Source organism: Oncorhynchus nerka, linkage group LG24 (assembly GCF_034236695.1).
Source record: "Oncorhynchus nerka isolate Pitt River linkage group LG24, Oner_Uvic_2.0, whole genome shotgun sequence".
Taxonomy (NCBI): Eukaryota; Metazoa; Chordata; class Actinopteri; order Salmoniformes; family Salmonidae; genus Oncorhynchus; species Oncorhynchus nerka.
In genome coordinates, this window is record NC_088419.1 from 77666274 (window position 1) to 77692906 (window position 26633).

A 26633-nucleotide genomic window follows, 5' to 3' on the forward strand; every position below is an offset into this window, starting at 1 on the left:
ACGAGGTCTTGAACCAGTTTGAACAAGTTTGTCTGGTGGTGATGTCACTGGCTGGTTATTATTGCCGAGAGGTCAGACAGGAAGTCATCTTGTCGGTCTGCAAAACACTTCCTGGGGATGTCATCATCAACCTGTTCCTTTTTATTTTGGTCCACACGCTACAGAGTAACAAACCTCGTCCGAGCCGCAATGCTCCAGTAATAATGTCCCAACTGTAACTGCTTGTTTTGAGTTCGCCTACTGAACTGCATGAATAGTAAGAGCAAAGTTTCTCTCAGCGTATACGTATGTGCTTCCTGTCTGTAGAGCAAAGCAGCAGATCCGTAACATGTGAGAGCAGGCTTTGATAACGTGCCAGGTATGGAGATGAGGGAATAACTTAACGGACTGAGAAAGTTGTTTCTCTCTCTTTTGCTTCCTGACTCTCTCTCTGTCTCTGTCTCTTTCGAGATACCTGTGTAAATGGAATATGCCACTTTGCAGAAGCTTTGTAAAGTGACCTACAGTGCATCCGTTTTTAGTATGTTCACTTGATCTTTGCGCAAATTCAATCTGTAAACTTTGTTGTTCATGCCACACTCTTACCAACTGAGCAACAAAGTTACAAGGTCGTTAGAAGAGCATGGGTACTTTGAATGGAAAGTGTGGTGAGAGTTCTATGGTGATCAAACCCCCTCTTTCTCCCACTTCTTTCCCATGACAACCCATCGTTACATCTTTTCTGAGATAATTCTGCTCTATGATGTTTGTGTGTGTGCATGCATGCGTGTGTGTGTAATCACTCCCTGAGGGCTCAGTGTGCTCCAGTACATTACAGTGGAGGCTGGATGGGGGGAGGGGGGTTAGGGTTTAGTTAGTGTAGCCCACGGGTCATTACCACAGATCAAACCTTCCTAATGAGCTCTGGGTCCTCAAGGGGCACCCAGGCGTCACACACTGCTCTTCCCACGCCCGGGCCTCCCTCCTTGGGCACAGCCTGGCCTCACACTGACCCCTGCTGGATGACTTTATACAAACACCCCAACTCACCTTTCACCTCATTACATTATTTACATTTACATTTAAGTCATTTAGCAGACGCTCTTATCCAGAGCGACTTACACATTATAAGAAGGACATTCTTGTTATTTTGTACAATGTCATGGATATGTTATTTCTTATTTGTGAAACTATGTACAGTTGTAAGCATTACCTATTATGTATTGTTTGTGTAGATTGTGTTCAATTTTCAACTTCATTGTCAACGAGAGAAATGGGCTAAGCAGCATAATCTATAATACTATGTTTGCTTTTAACCAAATGTGCCTGAATACATTATCCGTATGGGTGATCAAGAGAAATCTAACCCACAATCACTCTACCAACTGACCCAAACAGGACCACAGCATGACCGTACAGTACCACAGCATGACCGTACAGGACCACAGCATGACCGTACAGGACCACAGCATGACCGTACAGGACCACAGCATGACCGTACAGTACCACAGCATGACCGTACAGTACCACAGCATGACCGTACAGTACCACAGCATGACCGTAACAGGACCACAGCATGACCGTACAGGACCACAGCATGACCGTACAGGACCACAGCATGACCGTACAGGACCACAGCATGACCGTACATTTCACAGGGTTTCTTAGTAATCCGTTTTCTCCCCCAGGGGTAAGGTCCCTCTGAAAGATCTGGAGGCCATGTTCCCAGGGGTGAGTGGGGATTTCACCAGCGAGAACTTCTCAGCCACCTGGTACCTAATCGAGAACCACTCTGTCACCAGGTAGGTCAGGCCGACCTACCTATCTATTTTCTACGACCTCTGGGTCAGACACACAGCCAATCACAAGTATATTTCTCCTGTACCAGCCAGCGCACCATCCCAACTAATATGTTGATGAACGTCAGCCCTCTAGCCAAGCGATCAGTCAGAAACACTGTTGGAAGTAATGCAGTGACTTGGCACAAAACTTTTGAATGTTGTCTTTATCATCAATTCACAATTTATTTAAAATGCATTTAACAAAAGCCTCAATACAGTTTACAAAAAAACTTTTTTATTTTTTACGTGGTTCTCAGTCCATCCAATCAATCCACTGACCCAGAAACAGAGCTAGTCTGTAAATAAATACAATCTAGCTCCAATCCCTGTTGACCCCTGACTTGGCACAAGAAAACTTTGGACATGTGGAGGAATTGTCCTTTCTCTTGTTGACTTCTGACCCCTGGTCTCTGTCATACTAGGACAGTGTTTGTCAGCATGTCTGTCAGGTTATTATTAGTCTCTCCTGGTTTCCTCCCTGTCATCCATCATGGTTCCCCTCCATCTAACCCCCCAGTCTAGCGGATGGATCCTGTCTGCTCCTGGCCAGCAACTGCAGGGCTGCAGACTCCACTGGGTTGGGCTGTTTTGGGTTGACAGGGCCTGTGTTTCTTCCTCCAGAGGAAACTTACATTCACTCCCAAAGTACACACACGCATGCTTGTGCGGACTCTCACTTGTGTGCGTTACACATAGAAAACCGTACGCACACACACACTCCTCTGACTGATGGGATGGTGTCACACTTGGAAGTAAACAGAGTTTTTAACTTTCACATCCCACTTTTCTTTCTCATCTCTCTCTCTCTTTCCCTCCCTCCCCCTCTCAGTTTTGACCAGTTGCGTATGGCAGCCAGTAACCTGAAGAAGCAGGCCACTAGGAAGAACGAGGGCAGTCTGGCCTACGTGAAGGGAGGCCTCAGCACTTTCTTTGAGGCACAGGACGCCCTCGCAGGTAAAGATACAGTACACGTTACACACAGACTATACACAGAGTATGTGTTTTTTACACTGTACATCAATACTACACAGAGAGTGTGTGGTATATACATTGTATGTGTGTTATTACACGGGTAGATGATAACCGTATAAAGACAATGAATGTAAACATGTTTCAGGGTTGACGGTACTTGGCTCTCATGATGCAGTGTTTGTGAGGCTCTGGTCTATTGCAGTGTATGTTTGACTAATATCCTTTACAGACATAGACACTTCTACAGTAACGCGTCAATAGTGACAGTAGACAACCTTTCAGACAGTTTTTAAAAGTGCCGCATCAGGAGCATCTGTACCTTTTCTGACAGTAGAATTCTGCTCCGGCATATAATGACCGGTATTGTTTCCCTGACAACAATAAACCTTACTGATTGATGTGCTGCTGTGTTTTTTTAAATGGCGTTTTATTTTATGATATGATAGTTTTCTTTCTACTAAATTTCTTGGTAAGTCACAGTATTTAATGAACTTTTTTTAGGAGAGAGTGGGCTGCTGGCAGGCATGGCGCAGGCAGGCAAGGCGCAGGCAGGCAGGGCGCAGGCAGCTCGAGATTATTTGATTGGCAGTTCTTGTCCCATAGTGATGGACGTCAATCCTGCTTCAGAGGAGGTATTCCATTATAGACAAGTAAAATGCCTGTTCAGTGGTGCTTCAAAACGATCTCCAGAGATGGTTTTGTGTCGTCTTTTGAAATAGTGTACCCTTAGACGAGGGACTTTCAAGGCGGCACATTCCATCTGTCTGAAAAGAGTATAAGACCGGTATGGTTTGGGATATCATTAGTGTGGTGTTTTACAGTGGGAGTTAGAATAAGACCGGTATGGTTTGGGATATCATTAGTGTGGTGTTTTACAGTGGGAGTTAGAATAAGACTGGTATGGTTTGGGATATCATTAGTGTGGTGTTTTACAGTGGGAGTTAGAATAAGACAGGTATGGTTTGGGATATCATTAGTGTGGTGTTTTACAGTGGGAGTTAGAATAAGACAGGTCTGGTTTGAGATATCATTAGTGTGGTGTTTTACAGTGGGAGTTAGAATAAGACAGGTATGGTTTGGGATATCTTTAGTGTGGTGTATTACAGTGGGAGTTAGTATAAGACCGGTATGGTTTGGGATATCTTTAGTGTGGTGTATTACAGTGGGAGTTAGTATAAGACAGGTATGGTTTGGGATATCATTAGTGTGGTGTTTTACAGTGGGAGTTAGTATAAGACCGGTATGGTTTGGGATATCATTAGTGTGGTGTTTTACAGTGGGAGTTAGAATAAGACATGTATGGTTTGGGATATCATTAGTGTGATGTATTACAGTGGGAGTTAGTATAAGACAGGTATGGTTTGGGATATCATTAGTGTGATGTATTACAGTGGGAGTTAGAATAAGACATGTATGGTTTGGGATATCATTAGTGTGATGTATTACAGTGGGAGTTAGTATAAGACAGGTATGGTTTGGGATATCATTAGTGTGATGTATTACAGTGGGAGTTAGAATAAGACCGGTATGGTTTGGGATATCATTAGTGTGGTGTTTTACAGTGGGAGTTAGAATAAGACCGGTATGGTTTGGGATATCATTAGTGTGGTGTTTTACAGTGGGAGTTAGAATAAGACAGGTCTGGTTTGAGATATCATTAGTGTGGTGTTTTACAGTGGGAGTTAGAATAAGACAGGTATGGTTTGGGATATCTTTAGTGTGGTGTATTACAGTGGGAGTTAGTATAAGACAGGTATGGTTTGGGATATCATTAGTGTGGTGTTTTACAGTGGGAGTTAGTATAAGACCGGTATGGTTTGGGATATCATTAGTGTGGTGTTTTACAGTGGGAGTTAGAATAAGACCGGTATGGTTTGGGATATCATTAGTGTGGTGTTTTACAGTGGGAGTTAGAATAAGACCGGTATGGTTTGGGATATCATTAGTGTGGTGTTTTACAGTGGGAGTTAGAATAAGACCGGTATGGGTTGGGATATCATTAGTGTGGTGTATTACAGTGGGAGTTAGAATAAGACCGGTATGGTTTGGGATATCATTAGTGTGGTGTTTTACAGTGGGAGTTAGAATAAGACCGGTATGGTTTGGGATATCATTAGTGTGGTGTTTTACAGTGGGAGTTAGTATAAGACCGGTATGGTTTGGGATATCATTAGTGTGGTGTTTTACAGTGGGAGTTAGTATAAGACGGGTATGGTTTGGGATATCATTAGTGTGGTGTATTACAGTGGGAGTTAGTATAAGACCGGTATGGTTTGGGATATCATTCGTGTGGTGTATTACAGTGGGAGTTAGTATGAGACAGGTATGGTTTGGGATATCATTAGTGTGGTGTTTTACAGTGGGAGTTAGAATAAGACAGGTATGGTTTGGGATATCATTCGTGTGGTGTCTTACAGTGGGAGTTAGAATAAGACGGGTATGGTTTGGGATATCATTAGTGTGGTGTATTACAGTGGGAGTTAGAATAAGACAGGTATGGTTTGAGATATCATTAGTGTGGTGTTTTACAGTGGGAGTTAGAATAAGACAGGTATGGTTTGGGATATCATTAGTGTGGTGTTTTACAGTGGGAGTTAGAATAAGACCGGTATGGTTTGGGATATCATTAGTGTGGTGTATTACAGTGGGAGTTAGAATAAGACCGGTATGGTTTGGGATATCATTAGTGTGGTGTTTTACAGTGGGAGTTAGTATAAGACAGGTATGGTTTGGGATATCATTAGTGTGGTGTATTACAGTGGGAGTTAGAATAAGACAGGTATGGTTTGGGATATCATTAGTGTGGTGTTTTACAGTGGGAGTTAGTATAAGACAGGTATGGTTTGGGATATCATTAGTGTGGTGTCTTACAGTGGGAGTTAGAATAAGACAGGTATGGTTTGGGATATCATTAGTGTGGTGTATTACAGTGGGAGTTAGAATAAGACAGGTATGGTTTGGGATATCATTAGTGTGGTGTTTTACAGTGGGAGTTAGTATAAGACAGGTATGGTTTGGGATATCATTAGTGTGGTGTATTACAGTGGGAGTTAGAATAAGACCGGTATGGTTTGAGATATCATTAGTGTGGTGTATTACAGTGGGAGTTACAATAAGACAGGTATGGTTTGGGATATCATTAGTGTGGTGTATTACAGTGGGAGTTAGAATAAGACAGGTATGGTTTGAGATATCATTAGTGTGGTGTATTACAGTGGGAGTTAGAATAAGACAGTTATGGTTTGGGATATCATTAGTGTGGTGTTTTACAGTGGGAGTTAGTATAAGACAGGTATGGTTTGGGATATCATTAGTGTGGTGTTTTACAGTGGGAGTTAGTATAAGACAGGTATGGTTTGGGATATCATTAGTGTGGTGTCTTACAGTGGGAGTTAGAATAAGACAGGTATGGTTTGGGATATCATTAGTGTGGTGTATTACAGTGGGAGTTAGAATAAGACAGGTATGGTTTGGGATATCATTAGTGTGGTGTTTTACAGTGGGAGTTAGAATAAGACAGGTATGGTTTGAGATATCATTAGTGTTGTGTATTACAGTGGGAGTTAGAATAAGACAGGTATGGTTTGGGATATCATTAGTGTGGTGTTTTACAGTGGGAGTTAGTATAAGACAGGTATGGTTTGGGATATCATTAGTGTGGTGTCTTACAGTGGGAGTTAGAATAAGACAGGTATGGTTTGGGATATCATTAGTGTGGTGTATTACAGTGGGAGTTAGAATAAGACAGGTATGGTTTGGGATATCATTAGTGTGGTGTTTTACAGTGGGAGTTAGTATAAGACAGGTATGGTTTGGGATATCATTAGTGTGGTGTCTTACAGTGGGAGTTAGAATAAGACGGGTATGGTTTGGGATATCATTAGTGTGGTGTATTACAGTGGGAGTTAGAATAAGACAGGTATGGTTTGGGATATCATTAGTGTGGTGTTTACAGTGGGAGTTAGAATAAGACCGGTATGGTTTGGGATATCATTAGTGTGGTGTTTTACAGTGGGAGTTAGTATAAGACAGGTATGGTTTGGGATATCATTAGTGTGGTGTATTACAGTGGGAGTTAGTATAAGACCGGTATGGTTAGGGATATCATTAGTGTGGTGTATTACAGTGGGAGTTAGTATAAGACCGGTATGGTTAGGGATATCATTAGTGTGGTGTTTTACAGTGGGAGTTAGAATAAGACAGGTATGGTTTGGGATATCATTAGTGTGGTGTCTTACAGTGGGAGTTAGAATAAGACGGGTATGGTTTGGGATATCATTAGTGTGGTGTATTACAGTGGGAGTTAGAATAAGACAGGTATGGTTTGAGATATCATTAGTGTGGTGTTTTACAGTGGGAGTTAGAATAAGACAGGTATGGTTTGGGATATCATTAGTGTGGTGTTTTACAGTGGGAGTTAGAATAAGACCGGTATGGTTTGGGATATCATTAGTGTGGTGTATTACAGTGGGAGTTAGAATAAGACCGGTATGGTTTGGGATATCATTAGTGTGGTGTTTTACAGTGGGAGTTAGTATAAGACAGGTATGGTTTGGGATATCATTAGTGTGGTGTTTTACAGTGGGAGTTAGAATAAGACCGGTATGGTTTGGGATATCATTAGTGTGGTGTTTTACAGTGGGAGTTAGAATAAGACATGTATGGTTTGGGATATCATTAGTGTGATGTATTACAGTGGGAGTTAGTATAAGACAGGTATGGTTTGGGATATCATTAGTGTGATGTATTACAGTGGGAGTTAGAATAAGACATGTATGGTTTGGGATATCATTAGTGTGATGTATTACAGTGGGAGTTAGTATAAGACAGGTATGGTTTGGGATATCATTAGTGTGGTGTATTACAGTGGGAGTTAGAATAAGACAGGTATGGTTTGAGATATCATTAGTGTTGTGTATTACAGTGGGAGTTAGAATAAGACAGGTATGGTTTGGGATATCATTAGTGTGGTGTTTTACAGTGGGAGTTAGTATAAGACAGGTATGGTTTGGGATATCATTAGTGTGGTGTCTTACAGTGGGAGTTAGAATAAGACAGGTATGGTTTGGGATATCATTAGTGTGGTGTATTACAGTGGGAGTTAGAATAAGACAGGTATGGTTTGAGATATCATTAGTGTTGTGTATTACAGTGGGAGTTAGAATAAGACAGGTATGGTTTGGGATATCATTAGTGTGGTGTTTTACAGTGGGAGTTAGTATAAGACAGGTATGGTTTGGGATATCATTAGTGTGGTGTCTTACAGTGGGAGTTAGAATAAGACAGGTATGGTTTGGGATATCATTAGTGTGGTGTATTACAGTGGGAGTTAGAATAAGACAGGTATGGTTTGAGATATCATTAGTGTGGTGTATTACAGTGGGAGTTAGAATAAGACAGTTATGGTTTGGGATATCATTAGTGTGGTGTTTTACAGTGGGAGTTAGTATAAGACAGGTATGGTTTGGGATATCATTAGTGTGGTGTATTACAGTGGGAGTTAGTATAAGACCGGTATGGTTTGGGATATCATTCGTGTGGTGTATTACAGTGGGAGTTAGTATGAGACAGGTATGGTTTGGGATATCATTAGTGTGGTGTTTTACAGTGGGAGTTAGAATAAGACAGGTATGGTTTGGGATATCATTCGTGTGGTGTCTTACAGTGGGAGTTAGAATAAGACGGGTATGGTTTGGGATATCATTAGTGTGGTGTATTACAGTGGGAGTTAGAATAAGACAGGTATGGTTTGAGATATCATTAGTGTGGTGTTTTACAGTGGGAGTTAGAATAAGACAGGTATGGTTTGGGATATCATTAGTGTGGTGTTTTACAGTGGGAGTTAGAATAAGACAGGTATGGTTTGGGATATCATTAGTGTGGTGTATTACAGTGGGAGTTAGAATAAGACAGGTATGGTTTGGGATATCATTAGTGTGGTGTTTTACAGTGGGAGTTAGTATAAGACAGGTATGGTTTGGGATATCATTAGTGTGGTGTATTACAGTGGGAGTTAGAATAAGACCGGTATGGTTTGAGATATCATTAGTGTGGTGTATTACAGTGGGAGTTACAATAAGACAGGTATGGTTTGGGATATCATTAGTGTGGTGTATTACAGTGGGAGTTAGAATAAGACAGGTATGGTTTGAGATATCATTAGTGTGGTGTATTACAGTGGGAGTTAGAATAAGACAGTTATGGTTTGGGATATCATTAGTGTGGTGTTTACAGTGGGAGTTAGTATAAGACAGGTATGGTTTGGGATATCATTAGTGTGGTGTCTTACAGTGGGAGTTAGAATAAGACAGGTATGGTTTGGGATATCATTAGTGTGGTGTATTACAGTGGGAGTTAGAATAAGACAGGTATGGTTTGGGATATCATTAGTGTGGTGTTTTACAGTGGGAGTTAGAATAAGACAGGTATGGTTTGAGATATCATTAGTGTTGTGTATTACAGTGGGAGTTAGAATAAGACAGGTATGGTTTGGGATATCATTAGTGTGGTGTTTTACAGTGGGAGTTAGTATAAGACAGGTATGGTTTGGGATATCATTAGTGTGGTGTCTTACAGTGGGAGTTAGAATAAGACAGGTATGGTTTGGGATATCATTAGTGTGGTGTATTACAGTGGGAGTTAGAATAAGACAGGTATGGTTTGGGATATCATTAGTGTGGTGTTTTACAGTGGGAGTTAGTATAAGACAGGTATGGTTTGGGATATCATTAGTGTGGTGTCTTACAGTGGGAGTTAGAATAAGACGGGTATGGTTTGGGATATCATTAGTGTGGTGTATTACAGTGGGAGTTAGAATAAGACAGGTATGGTTTGGGATATCATTAGTGTGGTGTTTTACAGTGGGAGTTAGAATAAGACCGGTATGGTTTGGGATATCATTAGTGTGGTGTTTACAGTGGGAGTTAGTATAAGACAGGTATGGTTTGGGATATCATTAGTGTGGTGTATTACAGTGGGAGTTAGTATAAGACCGGTATGGTTAGGGATATCATTAGTGTGGTGTATTACAGTGGGAGTTAGTATAAGACCGGTATGGTTAGGGATATCATTAGTGTGGTGTTTTACAGTGGGAGTTAGAATAAGACAGGTATGGTTTGGGATATCATTAGTGTGGTGTCTTACAGTGGGAGTTAGAATAAGACGGGTATGGTTTGGGATATCATTAGTGTGGTGTATTACAGTGGGAGTTAGAATAAGACAGGTATGGTTTGAGATATCATTAGTGTGGTGTTTTACAGTGGGAGTTAGAATAAGACAGGTATGGTTTGGGATATCATTAGTGTGGTGTTTTACAGTGGGAGTTAGAATAAGACCGGTATGGTTTGGGATATCATTAGTGTGGTGTATTACAGTGGGAGTTAGAATAAGACCGGTATGGTTTGGGATATCATTAGTGTGGTGTTTTACAGTGGGAGTTAGAATAAGACAGGTATGGTTTGGGATTTCATTAGTGTGGTGTTTTACAGTGGGAGTTAGTATAAGACAGGTATGGTTTGGGATATCATTAGTGTGGTGTATTACAGTGGGAGTTAGAATAAGACCGGTATGGTTTGAGATATCATTAGTGTGGTGTATTACAGTGGGAGTTACAATAAGACAGGTATGGTTTGGGATATCATTAGTGTGGTGTATTACAGTGGGAGTTAGAATAAGACAGGTATGGTTTGAGATATCATTAGTGTGGTGTATTACAGTGGGAGTTAGAATAAGACAGTTATGGTTTGGGATATCATTAGTGTGGTGTTTTACAGTGGGAGTTAGTATAAGACAGGTATGGTTTGGGATATCATTAGTGTGGTGTCTTACAGTGGGAGTTAGAATAAGACAGGTATGGTTTGGGATATCATTAGTGTGGTGTATTACAGTGGGAGTTAGAATAAGACAGGTATGGTTTGGGATATCATTAGTGTGGTGTTTTACAGTGGGAGTTAGAATAAGACAGGTATGGTTTGAGATATCATTAGTGTTGTGTATTACAGTGGGAGTTAGAATAAGACAGGTATGGTTTGGGATATCATTAGTGTGGTGTTTTACAGTGGGAGTTAGTATAAGACAGGTATGGTTTGGGATATCATTAGTGTGGTGTCTTACAGTGGGAGTTAGAATAAGACAGGTATGGTTTGGGATATCATTAGTGTGGTGTATTACAGTGGGAGTTAGAATAAGACAGGTATGGTTTGGGATATCATTAGTGTGGTGTTTTACAGTGGGAGTTAGTATAAGACAGGTATGGTTTGGGATATCATTAGTGTGGTGTCTTACAGTGGGAGTTAGAATAAGACGGGTATGGTTTGGGATATCATTAGTGTGGTGTATTACAGTGGGAGTTAGAATAAGACAGGTATGGTTTGGGATATCATTAGTGTGGTGTTTTACAGTGGGAGTTAGAATAAGACCGGTATGGTTTGGGATATCATTAGTGTGGTGTTTTACAGTGGGAGTTAGTATAAGACAGGTATGGTTTGGGATATCATTAGTGTGGTGTATTACAGTGGGAGTTAGTATAAGACCGGTATGGTTAGGGATATCATTAGTGTGGTGTATTACAGTGGGAGTTAGTATAAGACCGGTATGGTTAGGGATATCATTAGTGTGGTGTTTTACAGTGGGAGTTAGAATAAGACAGGTATGGTTTGGGATATCATTAGTGTGGTGTCTTACAGTGGGAGTTAGAATAAGACGGGTATGGTTTGGGATATCATTAGTGTGGTGTATTACAGTGGGAGTTAGAATAAGACAGGTATGGTTTGAGATATCATTAGTGTGGTGTTTTACAGTGGGAGTTAGAATAAGACAGGTATGGTTTGGGATATCATTAGTGTGGTGTTTTACAGTGGGAGTTAGAATAAGACCGGTATGGTTTGGGATATCATTAGTGTGGTGTATTACAGTGGGAGTTAGAATAAGACCGGTATGGTTTGGGATATCATTAGTGTGGTGTTTTACAGTGGGAGTTAGTATAAGACAGGTATGGTTTGGGATATCATTAGTGTGGTGTTTTACAGTGGGAGTTAGAATAAGACCGGTATGGTTTGGGATATCATTAGTGTGGTGTTTTACAGTGGGAGTTAGAATAAGACATGTATGGTTTGGGATATCATTAGTGTGATGTATTACAGTGGGAGTTAGTATAAGACAGGTATGGTTTGGGATATCATTAGTGTGATGTATTACAGTGGGAGTTAGAATAAGACATGTATGGTTTGGGATATCATTAGTGTGATGTATTACAGTGGGAGTTAGTATAAGACAGGTATGGTTTGGGATATCATTAGTGTGGTGTATTACAGTGGGAGTTAGAATAAGACAGGTATGGTTTGAGATATCATTAGTGTTGTGTATTACAGTGGGAGTTAGAATAAGACAGGTATGGTTTGGGATATCATTAGTGTGGTGTTTTACAGTGGGAGTTAGTATAAGACAGGTATGGTTTGGGATATCATTAGTGTGGTGTCTTACAGTGGGAGTTAGAATAAGACAGGTATGGTTTGGGATATCATTAGTGTGGTGTATTACAGTGGGAGTTAGAATAAGACAGGTATGGTTTGGGATATCATTAGTGTGGTGTATTACAGTGGGAGTTAGAATAAGACCGGTATGGTTTGAGATATCATTAGTGTGGTGTATTACAGTGGGAGTTACAATAAGACAGGTATGGTTTGGGATATCATTAGTGTGGTGTATTACAGTGGGAGTTAGAATAAGACAGGTATGGTTTGAGATATCATTAGTGTGGTGTATTACAGTGGGAGTTAGAATAAGACAGTTATGGTTTGGGATATCATTAGTGTGGTGTTTTACAGTGGGAGTTAGTATAAGACAGGTATGGTTTGGGATATCATTAGTGTGGTGTTTTACAGTGGGAGTTAGTATAAGACAGGTATGGTTTGGGATATCATTAGTGTGGTGTTTTACAGTGGGAGTTAGAATAAGACAGGTATGGTTTGGGATATCATTAGTGTGGTGTATTACAGTGGGAGTTAGAATAAGACAGGTATGGTTTGAGATATCATTAGTGTGGTGTTTTACAGTGGGAGTTAGAATAAGACAGGTATGGTTTGGGATATCATTAGTGTGGTGTTTTACAGTGGGAGTTAGAATAAGACCGGTATGGTTTGGGATATCATTAGTGTGGTGTATTACAGTGGGAGTTAGAATAAGACCGGTATGGTTTGGGATATCATTAGTGTGGTGTTTTACAGTGGGAGTTAGTATAAGACAGGTATGGTTTGGGATATCATTAGTGTGGTGTCTTACAGTGGGAGTTAGAATAAGACAGGTATGGTTTGGGATATCATTAGTGTGGTGTCTTACAGTGGGAGTTAGAATAAGACGGGTATGGTTTGGGATATCATTAGTGTGGTGTATTACAGTGGGAGTTAGAATAAGACAGGTATGGTTTGAGATATCATTAGTGTGGTGTTTTACAGTGGGAGTTAGAATAAGACAGGTATGGTTTGGGATATCATTAGTGTGGTGTTTTACAGTGGGAGTTAGAATAAGACCGGTATGGTTTGGGATATCATTAGTGTGGTGTATTACAGTGGGAGTTAGAATAAGACCGGTATGGTTTGGGATATCATTAGTGTGGTGTTTTACAGTGGGAGTTAGTATAAGACAGGTATGGTTTGGGATATCATTAGTGTGGTGTTTTACAGTGGGAGTTAGAATAAGACCGGTATGGTTTGGGATATCATTAGTGTGGTGTTTTACAGTGGGAGTTAGAATAAGACATGTATGGTTTGGGATATCATTAGTGTGATGTATTACAGTGGGAGTTAGTATAAGACAGGTATGGTTTGGGATATCATTAGTGTGATGTATTACAGTGGGAGTTAGAATAAGACATGTATGGTTTGGGATATCATTAGTGTGATGTATTACAGTGGGAGTTAGTATAAGACAGGTATGGTTTGGGATATCATTAGTGTGGTGTATTACAGTGGGAGTTAGAATAAGACAGGTATGGTTTGAGATATCATTAGTGTTGTGTATTACAGTGGGAGTTAGAATAAGACAGGTATGGTTTGGGATATCATTAGTGTGGTGTTTTACAGTGGGAGTTAGTATAAGACAGGTATGGTTTGGGATATCATTAGTGTGGTGTCTTACAGTGGGAGTTAGAATAAGACAGGTATGGTTTGGGATATCATTAGTGTGGTGTATTACAGTGGGAGTTAGAATAAGACAGGTATGGTTTGAGATATCATTAGTGTTGTGTATTACAGTGGGAGTTAGAATAAGACAGGTATGGTTTGGGATATCATTAGTGTGGTGTTTTACAGTGGGAGTTAGTATAAGACAGGTATGGTTTGGGATATCATTAGTGTGGTGTCTTACAGTGGGAGTTAGAATAAGACAGGTATGGTTTGGGATATCATTAGTGTGGTGTATTACAGTGGGAGTTAGAATAAGACAGGTATGGTTTGAGATATCATTAGTGTTGTGTATTACAGTGGGAGTTAGAATAAGACAGGTATGGTTTGGGATATCATTAGTGTGGTGTTTTACAGTGGGAGTTAGTATAAGACAGGTATGGTTTGGGATATCATTAGTGTGGTGTCTTACAGTGGGAGTTAGAATAAGACAGGTATGGTTTGGGATATCATTAGTGTGGTGTATTACAGTGGGAGTTAGAATAAGACGGTATGGTTTGAGATATCATTAGTGTGGTGTATTACAGTGGGAGTTACAATAAGACAGGTATGGTTTGGGATATCATTAGTGTGGTGTATTACAGTGGGAGTTAGAATAAGACAGGTATGGTTTGAGATATCATTAGTGTGGTGTATTACAGTGGGAGTTAGAATAAGACAGTTATGGTTTGGGATATCATTAGTGTGGTGTTTTACAGTGGGAGTTAGTATAAGACAGGTATGGTTTGGGATATCATTAGTGTGGTGTTTTACAGTGGGAGTTAGTATAAGACAGGTATGGTTTGGGATATCATTAGTGTGGTGTTTTACATTGGGAGTTAGAATAAGACGGGTATGGTTTGGGATATCATTAGTGTGGTGTATTACAGTGGGAGTTAGAATAAGACAGGTATGGTTTGGGATATCATTAGTGTGGTGTTTTACAGTGGGAGTTAGAATAAGACCGGTATGGTTTGGGATATCATTAGTGTGGTGTATTACAGTGGGAGTTAGAATAAGACCGGTATGGTTTGGGATATCATTAGTGTGGTGTTTTACAGTGGGAGTTAGTATAAGACAGGTATGGTTTGGGATATCATTAGTGTGGTGTTTTACAGTGGGAGTTAGTATAAGACAGGTATGGTTTGGGATATCATTAGTGTGGTGTCTTACAGTGGGAGTTAGAATAAGACAGGTATGGTTTGGGATATCATTAGTGTGGTGTATTACAGTGGGAGTTAGAATAAGACAGGTATGGTTTGAGATATCATTAGTGTTGTGTATTACAGTGGGAGTTAGAATAAGACAGGTATGGTTTGGGATATCATTAGTGTGGTGTTTACAGTGGGAGTTAGTATAAGACAGGTATGGTTTGGGATATCATTAGTGTGGTGTCTTACAGTGGGAGTTAGAATAAGACAGGTATGGTTTGGGATATCATTAGTGTGGTGTATTACAGTGGGAGTTAGAATAAGACCGGTATGGTTTGAGATATCATTAGTGTGGTGTATTACAGTGGGAGTTACAATAAGACAGGTATGGTTTGGGATATCATTAGTGTGGTGTATTACAGTGGGAGTTAGAATAAGACAGGTATGGTTTGAGATATCATTAGTGTGGTGTATTACAGTGGGAGTTAGAATAAGACAGTTATGGTTTGGGATATCATTAGTGTGGTGTTTTACAGTGGGAGTTAGTATAAGACAGGTATGGTTTGGGATATCATTAGTGTGGTGTTTTACAGTGGGAGTTAGTATAAGACAGGTATGGTTTGGGATATCATTAGTGTGGTGTTTTACAGTGGGAGTTAGAATAAGACGGGTATGGTTTGGGATATCATTAGTGTGGTGTATTACAGTGGGAGTTAGAATAAGACAGGTATGGTTTGAGATATCATTAGTGTGGTGTTTTACAGTGGGAGTTAGAATAAGACAGGTATGGTTTGGGATATCATTAGTGTGGTGTTTTACAGTGGGAGTTAGAATAAGACCGGTATGGTTTGGGATATCATTAGTGTGGTGTATTACAGTGGGAGTTAGAATAAGACCGGTATGGTTTGGGATATCATTAGTGTGGTGTTTTACAGTGGGAGTTAGTATAAGACAGGTATGGTTTGGGATATCATTAGTGTGGTGTATTACAGTGGGAGTTAGAATAAGACAGGTATGGTTTGGGATATCATTAGTGTGGTGTTTTACAGTGGGAGTTAGTATAAGACAGGTATGGTTTGGGATATCATTAGTGTGGTGTCTTACAGTGGGAGTTAGAATAAGACAGGTATGGTTTGGGATATCATTAGTGTGGTGTATTACAGTGGGAGTTAGAATAAGACAGGTATGGTTTGGGATATCATTAGTGTGGTGTTTTACAGTGGGAGTTAGTATAAGACAGGTATGGTTTGGGATATCATTAGTGTGGTGTATTACAGTGGGAGTTAGAATAAGACCGGTATGGTTTGAGATATCATTAGTGTGGTGTATTACAGTGGGAGTTACAATAAGACAGGTATGGTTTGGGATATCATTAGTGTGGTGTATTACAGTGGGAGTTAGAATAAGACAGGTATGGTTTGAGATATCATTAGTGTGGTGTATTACAGTGGGAGTTAGAATAAGACAGTTATGGTTTGGGATATCATTAGTGTGGTGTTTTACAGTGGGAGTTAGTATAAGACAGGTATGGTTTGGGATATCATTAGTGTGGTGTTTTACAGTGGGAGTTAGTATAAGACAGGTATGGTTTGGGATATCATTAGTGTGGTGTATTACAGTGGGAGTTAGAATAAGACAGGTATGGTTTGAGATATCATTAGTGTTGTGTATTACAGTGGGAGTTAGAATAAGACAGGTATGGTTTGGGATATCATTAGTGTGGTGTATTACAGTGGGAGTTAGAATAAGACAGGTATGGTTTGGGATATCATTAGTGTGGTGTTTTACAGTGGGAGTTAGTATAAGACAGGTATGGTTTGGGATATCATTAGTGTGGTGTTTTACAGTGGGAGTTAGAATAAGACCGATATGGTTTGGGATATCATTAGTGTGGTGTATTACAGTGGGAGTTAGAATAAGACCGGTATGGTTTGGGATATCATTAGTGTGGTGTTTTACAGTGGGAGTTAGTATAAGACCGGTATGGTTTGAGATATCATTAGTGTGGTGTTTTACAGTGGGAGTTAGAATAAGACAGGTATGGTTTGGGATATCATTAGTGTGGTGTTTTACAGTGGGAGTTAGAATAAGACCGGTATGGTTTGGGATATCATTAGTGTGGTGTATTACAGTGGGAGTTAGAATAAGACCGGTATGGTTTGGGATATCATTAGTGTGGTGTCTTACAGTGGGAGTTAGAATAAGACGGGTATGGTTTGGGATATCATTAGTGTGGTGTATTACAGTGGGAGTTAGAATAAGACAGGTATGGTTTGAGATATCATTAGTGTGGTGTTTTACAGTGGGAGTTAGAATAAGACAGGTATGGTTTGGGATATCATTAGTGTGGTGTTTTACAGTGGGAGTTAGAATAAGACCGGTATGGTTTGGGATATCATTAGTGTGGTGTATTACAGTGGGAGTTAGAATAAGACCGGTATGGTTTGGGATATCATTAGTGTGGTGTTTTACAGTGGGAGTTAGTATAAGACAGGTATGGTTTGGGATATCATTAGTGTGGTGTTTTACAGTGGGAGTTAGAATAAGACCGGTATGGTTTGGGATATCATTAGTGTGGTGTTTTACAGTGGGAGTTAGAATAAGACATGTATGGTTTGGGATATCATTAGTGTGATGTATTACAGTGGGAGTTAGTATAAGACAGGTATGGTTTGGGATATCATTAGTGTGGTGTCTTACAGTGGGAGTTAGAATAAGACGGGTATGGTTTGGGATATCATTAGTGTGGTGTATTACAGTGGGAGTTAGAATAAGACAGGTATGGTTTGAGATATCATTAGTGTGGTGTTTTACAGTGGGAGTTAGAATAAGACAGGTATGGTTTGGGATATCATTAGTGTGGTGTTTTACAGTGGGAGTTAGAATAAGACCGGTATGGTTTGGGATATCATTAGTGTGGTGTATTACAGTGGGAGTTAGAATAAGACCGGTATGGTTTGGGATATCATTAGTGTGGTGTTTTACAGTGGGAGTTAGTATAAGACAGGTATGGTTTGGGATATCATTAGTGTGGTGTTTTACAGTGGGAGTTAGAATAAGACCGGTATGGTTTGGGATATCATTAGTGTGGTGTTTTACAGTGGGAGTTAGAATAAGACATGTATGGTTTGGGATATCATTAGTGTGATGTATTACAGTGGGAGTTAGTATAAGACAGGTATGGTTTGGGATATCATTAGTGTGATGTATTACAGTGGGAGTTAGAATAAGACATGTATGGTTTGGGATATCATTAGTGTGATGTATTACAGTGGGAGTTAGTATAAGACAGGTATGGTTTGGGATATCATTAGTGTGGTGTATTACAGTGGGAGTTAGAATAAGACAGGTATGGTTTGAGATATCATTAGTGTTGTGTATTACAGTGGGAGTTAGAATAAGACAGGTATGGTTTGGGATATCATTAGTGTGGTGTTTTACAGTGGGAGTTAGTATAAGACAGGTATGGTTTGGGATATCATTAGTGTGGTGTCTTACAGTGGGAGTTAGAATAAGACAGGTATGGTTTGGGATATCATTAGTGTGGTGTATTACAGTGGGAGTTAGAATAAGACAGGTATGGTTTGAGATATCATTAGTGTTGTGTATTACAGTGGGAGTTAGAATAAGACAGGTATGGTTTGGGATATCATTAGTGTGGTGTTTTACAGTGGGAGTTAGTATAAGACAGGTATGGTTTGGGATATCATTAGTGTGGTGTCTTACAGTGGGAGTTAGAATAAGACAGGTATGGTTTGGGATATCATTAGTGTGGTGTATTACAGTGGGAGTTAGAATAAGACAGGTATGGTTTGAGATATCATTAGTGTTGTGTATTACAGTGGGAGTTAGAATAAGACAGGTATGGTTTGGGATATCATTAGTGTGGTGTTTTACAGTGGGAGTTAGTATAAGACAGGTATGGTTTGGGATATCATTAGTGTGGTGTCTTACAGTGGGAGTTAGAATAAGACAGGTATGGTTTGGGATATCATTAGTGTGGTGTATTACAGTGGGAGTTAGAATAAGACCGGTATGGTTTGAGATATCATTAGTGTGGTGTATTACAGTGGGAGTTACAATAAGACAGGTATGGTTTGGGATATCATTAGTGTGGTGTATTACAGTGGGAGTTAGAATAAGACAGGTATGGTTTGAGATATCATTAGTGTGGTGTATTACAGTGGGAGTTAGAATAAGACAGTTATGGTTTGGGATATCATTAGTGTGGTGTTTTACAGTGGGAGTTAGTATAAGACAGGTATGGTTTGGGATATCATTAGTGTGGTGTTTTACAGTGGGAGTTAGTATAAGACAGGTATGGTTTGGGATATCATTAGTGTGGTGTTTTACAGTGGGAGTTAGAATAAGACAGGTATGGTTTGGGATATCATTAGTGTGGTGTATTACAGTGGGAGTTAGAATAAGACAGGTATGGTTTGGGATATCATTAGTGTGGTGTTTTACAGTGGGAGTTAGAATAAGACCGGTATGGTTTGGGATATCATTAGTGTGGTGTATTACAGTGGGAGTTAGAATAAGACCGGTATGGTTTGGGATATCATTAGTGTGGTGTTTTACAGTGGGAGTTAGTATAAGACAGGTATGGTTTGGGATATCATTAGTGTGGTGTTTTACAGTGGGAGTTAGTATAAGACAGGTATGGTTTGGGATATCATTAGTGTGGTGTCTTACAGTGGGAGTTAGAATAAGACAGGTATGGTTTGGGATATCATTAGTGTGGTGTATTACAGTGGGAGTTAGAATAAGACAGGTATGGTTTGAGATATCATTAGTGTTGTGTATTACAGTGGGAGTTAGAATAAGACAGGTATGGTTTGGGATATCATTAGTGTGGTGTTTTACAGTGGGAGTTAGTATAAGACAGGTATGGTTTGGGATATCATTAGTGTGGTGTCTTACAGTGGGAGTTAGAATAAGACAGGTATGGTTTGGGATATCATTAGTGTGGTGTATTACAGTGGGAGTTAGAATAAGACCGGTATGGTTTGAGATATCATTAGTGTGGTGTATTACAGTGGGAGTTACAATAAGACAGGTATGGTTTGGGATATCATTAGTGTGGTGTATTACAGTGGGAGTTAGAATAAGACAGGTATGGTTTGAGATATCATTAGTGTGGTGTATTACAGTGGGAGTTAGAATAAGACAGTTATGGTTTGGGATATCATTAGTGTGGTGTTTTACAGTGGGAGTTAGTATAAGACAGGTATGGTTTGGGATATCATTAGTGTGGTGTTTTACAGTGGGAGTTAGTATAAGACAGGTATGGTTTGGGATATCATTAGTGTGGTGTTTTACAGTGGGAGTTAGAATAAGACGGGTATGGTTTGGGATATCATTAGTGTGGTGTATTACAGTGGGAGTTAGAATAAGACAGGTATGGTTTGAGATATCATTAGTGTGGTGTTTTACAGTGGGAGTTAGAATAAGACAGGTATGGTTTGGGATATCATTAGTGTGGTGTTTTACAGTGGGAGTTAGAATAAGACCGGTATGGTTTGGGATATCATTAGTGTGGTGTATTACAGTGGGAGTTAGAATAAGACCGGTATGGTTTGGGATATCATTAGTGTGGTGTTTTACAGTGGGAGTTAGTATAAGACAGGTATGGTTTGGGATATCATTAGTGTGGTGTATTACAGTGGGAGTTAGAATAAGACAGGTATGGTTTGGGATATCATTAGTGTGGTGTTTTACAGTGGGAGTTAGTATAAGACAGGTATGGTTTGGGATATCATTAGTGTGGTGTCTTACAGTGGGAGTTAGAATAAGACAGGTATGGTTTGGGATATCATTAGTGTGGTGTATTACAGTGGGAGTTAGAATAAGACAGGTATGGTTTGGGATATCATTAGTGTGGTGTTTTACAGTGGGAGTTAGTATAAGACAGGTATGGTTTGGGATATCATTAGTGTGGTGTATTACAGTGGGAGTTAGAATAAGACCGGTATGGTTTGAGATATCATTAGTGTGGTGTATTACAGTGGGAGTTACAATAAGACAGGTATGGTTTGGGATATCATTAGTGTGGTGTATTACAGTGGGAGTTAGAATAAGACAGGTATGGTTTGAGATATCATTAGTGTGGTGTATTACAGTGGGAGTTAGAATAAGACAGTTATGGTTTGGGATATCATTAGTGTGGTGTTTTACAGTGGGAGTTAGTATAAGACAGGTATGGTTTGGGATATCATTAGTGTGGTGTTTTACAGTGGGAGTTAGTATAAGACAGGTATGGTTTGGGATATCATTAGTGTGGTGTATTACAGTGGGAGTTAGAATAAGACAGGTATGGTTTGAGATATCATTAGTGTTGTGTATTACAGTGGGAGTTAGAATAAGACAGGTATGGTTTGGGATATCATTAGTGTGGTGTTTTACAGTGGGAGTTAGTATAAGACAGGTATGGTTTGGGATATCATTAGTGTGGTGTCTTACAGTGGGAGTTAGAATAAGACAGGTATGGTTTGGGATATCATTAGTGTGGTGTATTACAGTGGGAGTTAGAATAAGACAGGTATGGTTTGGGATATCATTAGTGTGGTGTTTTACAGTGGGAGTTAGTATAAGACAGGTATGGTTTGGGATATCATTAGTGTGGTGTTTTACAGTGGGAGTTAGTATAAGACAGGTATGGTTTGGGATATCATTAGTGTGGTGTTTTACAGTGGGAGTTAGAATAAGACCGATATGGTTTGGGATATCATTAGTGTGGTGTATTACAGTGGGAGTTAGAATAAGACCGGTATGGTTTGGGATATCATTAGTGTGGTGTCTTACAGTGGGAGTTAGAATAAGACGGGTATGGTTTGGGATATCATTAGTGTGGTGTATTACAGTGGGAATTAGAATAAGACAGGTATGGTTTGAGATATCATTAGTGTGGTGTTTTACAGTGGGAGTTAGAATAAGACAGGTATGGTTTGGGATATCATTAGTGTGGTGTTTTACAGTGGGAGTTAGAATAAGACCGGTATGGTTTGGGATATCATTAGTGTGGTGTATTACAGTGGGAGTTAGAATAAGACCGGTATGGTTTGGGATATCATTAGTGTGGTGTTTTACAGTGGGAGTTAGTATAAGACAGGTATGGTTTGGGATATCATTAGTGTGGTGTTTTACAGTGGGAGTTAGAATAAGACCGGTATGGTTTGGGATATCATTAGTGTGGTGTTTTACAGTGGGAGTTAGAATAAGACATGTATGGTTTGGGATATCATTAGTGTGATGTATTACAGTGGGAGTTAGTATAAGACAGGTATGGTTTGGGATATCATTAGTGTGATGTATTACAGTGGGAGTTAGTATAAGACAGGTATGGTTTGGGATATCATTAGTGTGGTGTATTACAGTGGGAGTTAGAATAAGACAGGTATGGTTTGAGATATCATTAGTGTTGTGTATTACAGTGGGAGTTAGAATAAGACAGGTATGGTTTGGGATATCATTAGTGTGGTGTTTTACAGTGGGAGTTAGTATAAGACAGGTATGGTTTGGGATATCATTAGTGTGGTGTCTTACAGTGGGAGTTAGAATAAGACAGGTATGGTTTGGGATATCATTAGTGTGGTGTATTACAGTGGGAGTTAGAATAAGACAGGTATGGTTTGAGATATCATTAGTGTTGTGTATTACAGTGGGAGTTAGAATAAGACAGGTATGGTTTGGGATATCATTAGTGTGGTGTTTTACAGTGGGAGTTAGTATAAGACAGGTATGGTTTGGGATATCATTAGTGTGGTGTCTTACAGTGGGAGTTAGAATAAGACAGGTATGGTTTGGGATATCATTAGTGTGGTGTATTACAGTGGGAGTTAGAATAAGACAGGTATGGTTTGAGATATCATTAGTGTTGTGTATTACAGTGGGAGTTAGAATAAGACAGGTATGGTTTGGGATATCATTAGTGTGGTGTTTTACAGTGGGAGTTAGTATAAGACAGGTATGGTTTGGGATATCATTAGTGTGGTGTCTTACAGTGGGAGTTAGAATAAGACAGGTATGGTTTGGGATATCATTAGTGTGGTGTATTACAGTGGGAGTTAGAATAAGACCGGTATGGTTTGAGATATCATTAGTGTGGTGTATTACAGTGGGAGTTACAATAAGACAGGTATGGTTTGGGATATCATTAGTGTGGTGTATTACAGTGGGAGTTAGAATAAGACAGGTATGGTTTGAGATATCATTAGTGTGGTGTATTACAGTGGGAGTTAGAATAAGACAGTTATGGTTTGGGATATCATTAGTGTGGTGTTTTACAGTGGGAGTTAGTATAAGACAGGTATGGTTTGGGATATCATTAGTGTGGTGTTTTACAGTGGGAGTTAGAATAAGACAGGTATGGTTTGGGATATCATTAGTGTGGTGTATTACAGTGGGAGTTAGAATAAGACAGGTATGGTTTGAGATATCATTAGTGTGGTGTATTACAGTGGGAGTTAGAATAAGACAGTTATGGTTTGGGATATCATTAGTGTGGTGTTTTACAGTGGAGTTAGTATAAGACAGGTATGGTTTGGGATATCATTAGTGTGGTGTATTACAGTGGGAGTTAGTATAAGACCGGTATGGTTTGGGATATCATTCGTGTGGTGTATTACAGTGGGAGTTAGTATGAGACAGGTATGGTTTGGGATATCATTAGTGTGGTGTTTTACAGTGGGAGTTAGAATAAGACAGGTATGGTTTGGGATATCATTCGTGTGGTGTCTTACAGTGGGAGTTAGAATAAGACGGGTATGGTTTGGGATATCATTAGTGTGGTGTATTACAGTGGGAGTTAGAATAAGACAGGTATGGTTTGAGATATCATTAGTGTGGTGTTTTACAGTGGGAGTTAGAATAAGACAGGTATGGTTTGGGATATCATTAGTGTGGTGTTTTACAGTGGGAGTTAGAATAAGACAGGTATGGTTTGGGATATCATTAGTGTGGTGTATTACAGTGGGAGTTAGAATAAGACAGGTATGGTTTGGGATATCATTAGTGTGGTGTTTTACAGTGGGAGTTAGTATAAGACAGGTATGGTTTGGGATATCATTAGTGTGGTGTATTACAGTGGGAGTTAGAATAAGACCGGTATGGTTTGAGATATCATTAGTGTGGTGTATTACAGTGGGAGTTACAATAAGACAGGTATGGTTTGGGATATCATTAGTGTGGTGTATTACAGTGGGAGTTAGAATAAGACAGGTATGGTTTGAGATATCATTAGTGTGGTGTATTACAGTGGGAGTTAGAATAAGACAGTTATGGTTTGGGATATCATTAGTGTGGTGTTTTACAGTGGGAGTTAGTATAAGACAGGTATGGTTTGGGATATCATTAGTGTGGTGTCTTACAGTGGGAGTTAGAATAAGACAGGTATGGTTTGGGATATCATTAGTGTGGTGTATTACAGTGGGAGTTAGAATAAGACAGGTATGGTTTGGGATATCATTAGTGTGGTGTTTTACAGTGGGAGTTAGAATAAGACAGGTATGGTTTGAGATATCATTAGTGTTGTGTATTACAGTGGGAGTTAGAATAAGACAGGTATGGTTTGGGATATCATTAGTGTGGTGTTTTACAGTGGGAGTTAGTATAAGACAGGTATGGTTTGGGATATCATTAGTGTGGTGTCTTACAGTGGGAGTTAGAATAAGACAGGTATGGTTTGGGATATCATTAGTGTGGTGTATTACAGTGGGAGTTAGAATAAGACAGGTATGGTTTGGGATATCATTAGTGTGGTGTTTTACAGTGGGAGTTAGTATAAGACAGGTATGGTTTGGGATATCATTAGTGTGGTGTCTTACAGTGGGAGTTAGAATAAGACGGGTATGGTTTGGGATATCATTAGTGTGGTGTATTACAGTGGGAGTTAGAATAAGACAGGTATGGTTTGGGATATCATTAGTGTGGTGTTTTACAGTGGGAGTTAGAATAAGACCGGTATGGTTTGGGATATCATTAGTGTGGTGTTTTACAGTGGGAGTTAGTATAAGACAGGTATGGTTTGGGATATCATTAGTGTGGTGTATTACAGTGGGAGTTAGTATAAGACCGGTATGGTTAGGGATATCATTAGTGTGGTGTATTACAGTGGGAGTTAGTATAAGACGGTATGGTTAGGGATATCATTAGTGTGGTGTTTTACAGTGGGAGTTAGAATAAGACAGGTATGGTTTGGGATATCATTAGTGGTGTCTTACAGTGGAGTTAGAATAAGACAGGTATGGTTTGGGATATCATTAGTGTGGTGTATTACAGTGGGAGTTAGAATAAGACAGGTATGGTTTGAGATATCATTAGTGTGGTGTATTACAGTGGGAGTTAGAATAAGACAGGTATGGTTTGGGATATCATTAGTGTGGTGTTTACAGTGGGAGTTAGAATAAGACAGGTATGGTTTGAGATATCATTAGTGTGGTGTATTACAGTGGGAGTTAGAATAAGACAGTTATGGTTTGGGATATCATTAGTGTGGTGTTTTACAGTGGGAGTTAGAATAAGACCGGTATGGTTTGGGATATCATTAGTGTGGTGTCTTACAGTGGGAGTTAGAATAAGACAGGTATGGTTTGGGATATCATTAGTGTGGTGTATTACAGTGGGAGTTAGAATAAGACAGGTATGGTTTGGGATATCATTAGTGTGGTGTTTTACAGTGGGAGTTAGAATAAGACAGGTATGGTTTGAGATATCATTAGTGTTGTGTATTACAGTGGGAGTTAGAATAAGACAGGTATGGTTTGGGATATCATTAGTGTGGTGTTTTACAGTGGGAGTTAGTATAAGACAGGTATGGTTTGGGATATCATTAGTGTGGTGTCTTACAGTGGGAGTTAGAATAAGACAGGTATGGTTTGGGATATCATTAGTGTGGTGTATTACAGTGGGAGTTAGAATAAGACAGGTATGGTTTGGGATATCATTAGTGTGGTGTTTTACAGTGGGAGTTAGTATAAGACAGGTATGGTTTGGGATATCATTAGTGTGGTGTCTTACAGTGGGAGTTAGAATAAGACGGGTATGGTTTGGGATATCATTAGTGTGGTGTATTACAGTGGGAGTTAGAATAAGACAGGTATGGTTTGGGATATCATTAGTGTGGTGTTTTACAGTGGGAGTTAGAATAAGACAGGTATGGTTTGGGATATCATTAGTGTGGTGTTTTACAGTGGGAGTTAGTATAAGACAGGTATGGTTTGGGATATCATTAGTGTGGTGTATTACAGTGGGAGTTAGTATAAGACCGGTATGGTTAGGGATATCATTAGTGTGGTGTATTACAGTGGGAGTTAGTATAAGACAGGTATGGTTTGGGATATCATTAGTGTGGTGTTTTACAGTGGGAGTTAGAATAAGACAGGTATGGTTTGGGATATCATTAGTGTGGTGTCTTACAGTGGGAGTTAGAATAAGACAGGTATGGTTTGGGATATCATTAGTGTGGTGTATTACAGTGGGAGTTAGAATAAGACAGGTATGGTTTGAGATATCATTAGTGTGGTGTTTTACAGTGG

General features: G+C 39.6%; 1 protein-coding gene across 5 annotated transcripts in view; it reads left to right on the forward strand.

The window, feature by feature from the left end:
* Positions 1 to 26633, forward strand: part of exoc2 (exocyst complex component 2) — a 142364-nt gene that overhangs the window by 25760 nt on the left and 89971 nt on the right. For all 5 annotated transcript variants that reach the window (XM_065009170.1, XM_065009169.1, XM_065009171.1 and 2 more), the window contains 2 exons: positions 1668 to 1781; positions 2650 to 2774. In XM_065009170.1, the coding sequence (XP_064865242.1) occupies positions 1668 to 1781; positions 2650 to 2774 (239 nt within the window). The remainder of the gene's footprint in view (positions 1 to 1667; positions 1782 to 2649; positions 2775 to 26633) is intronic.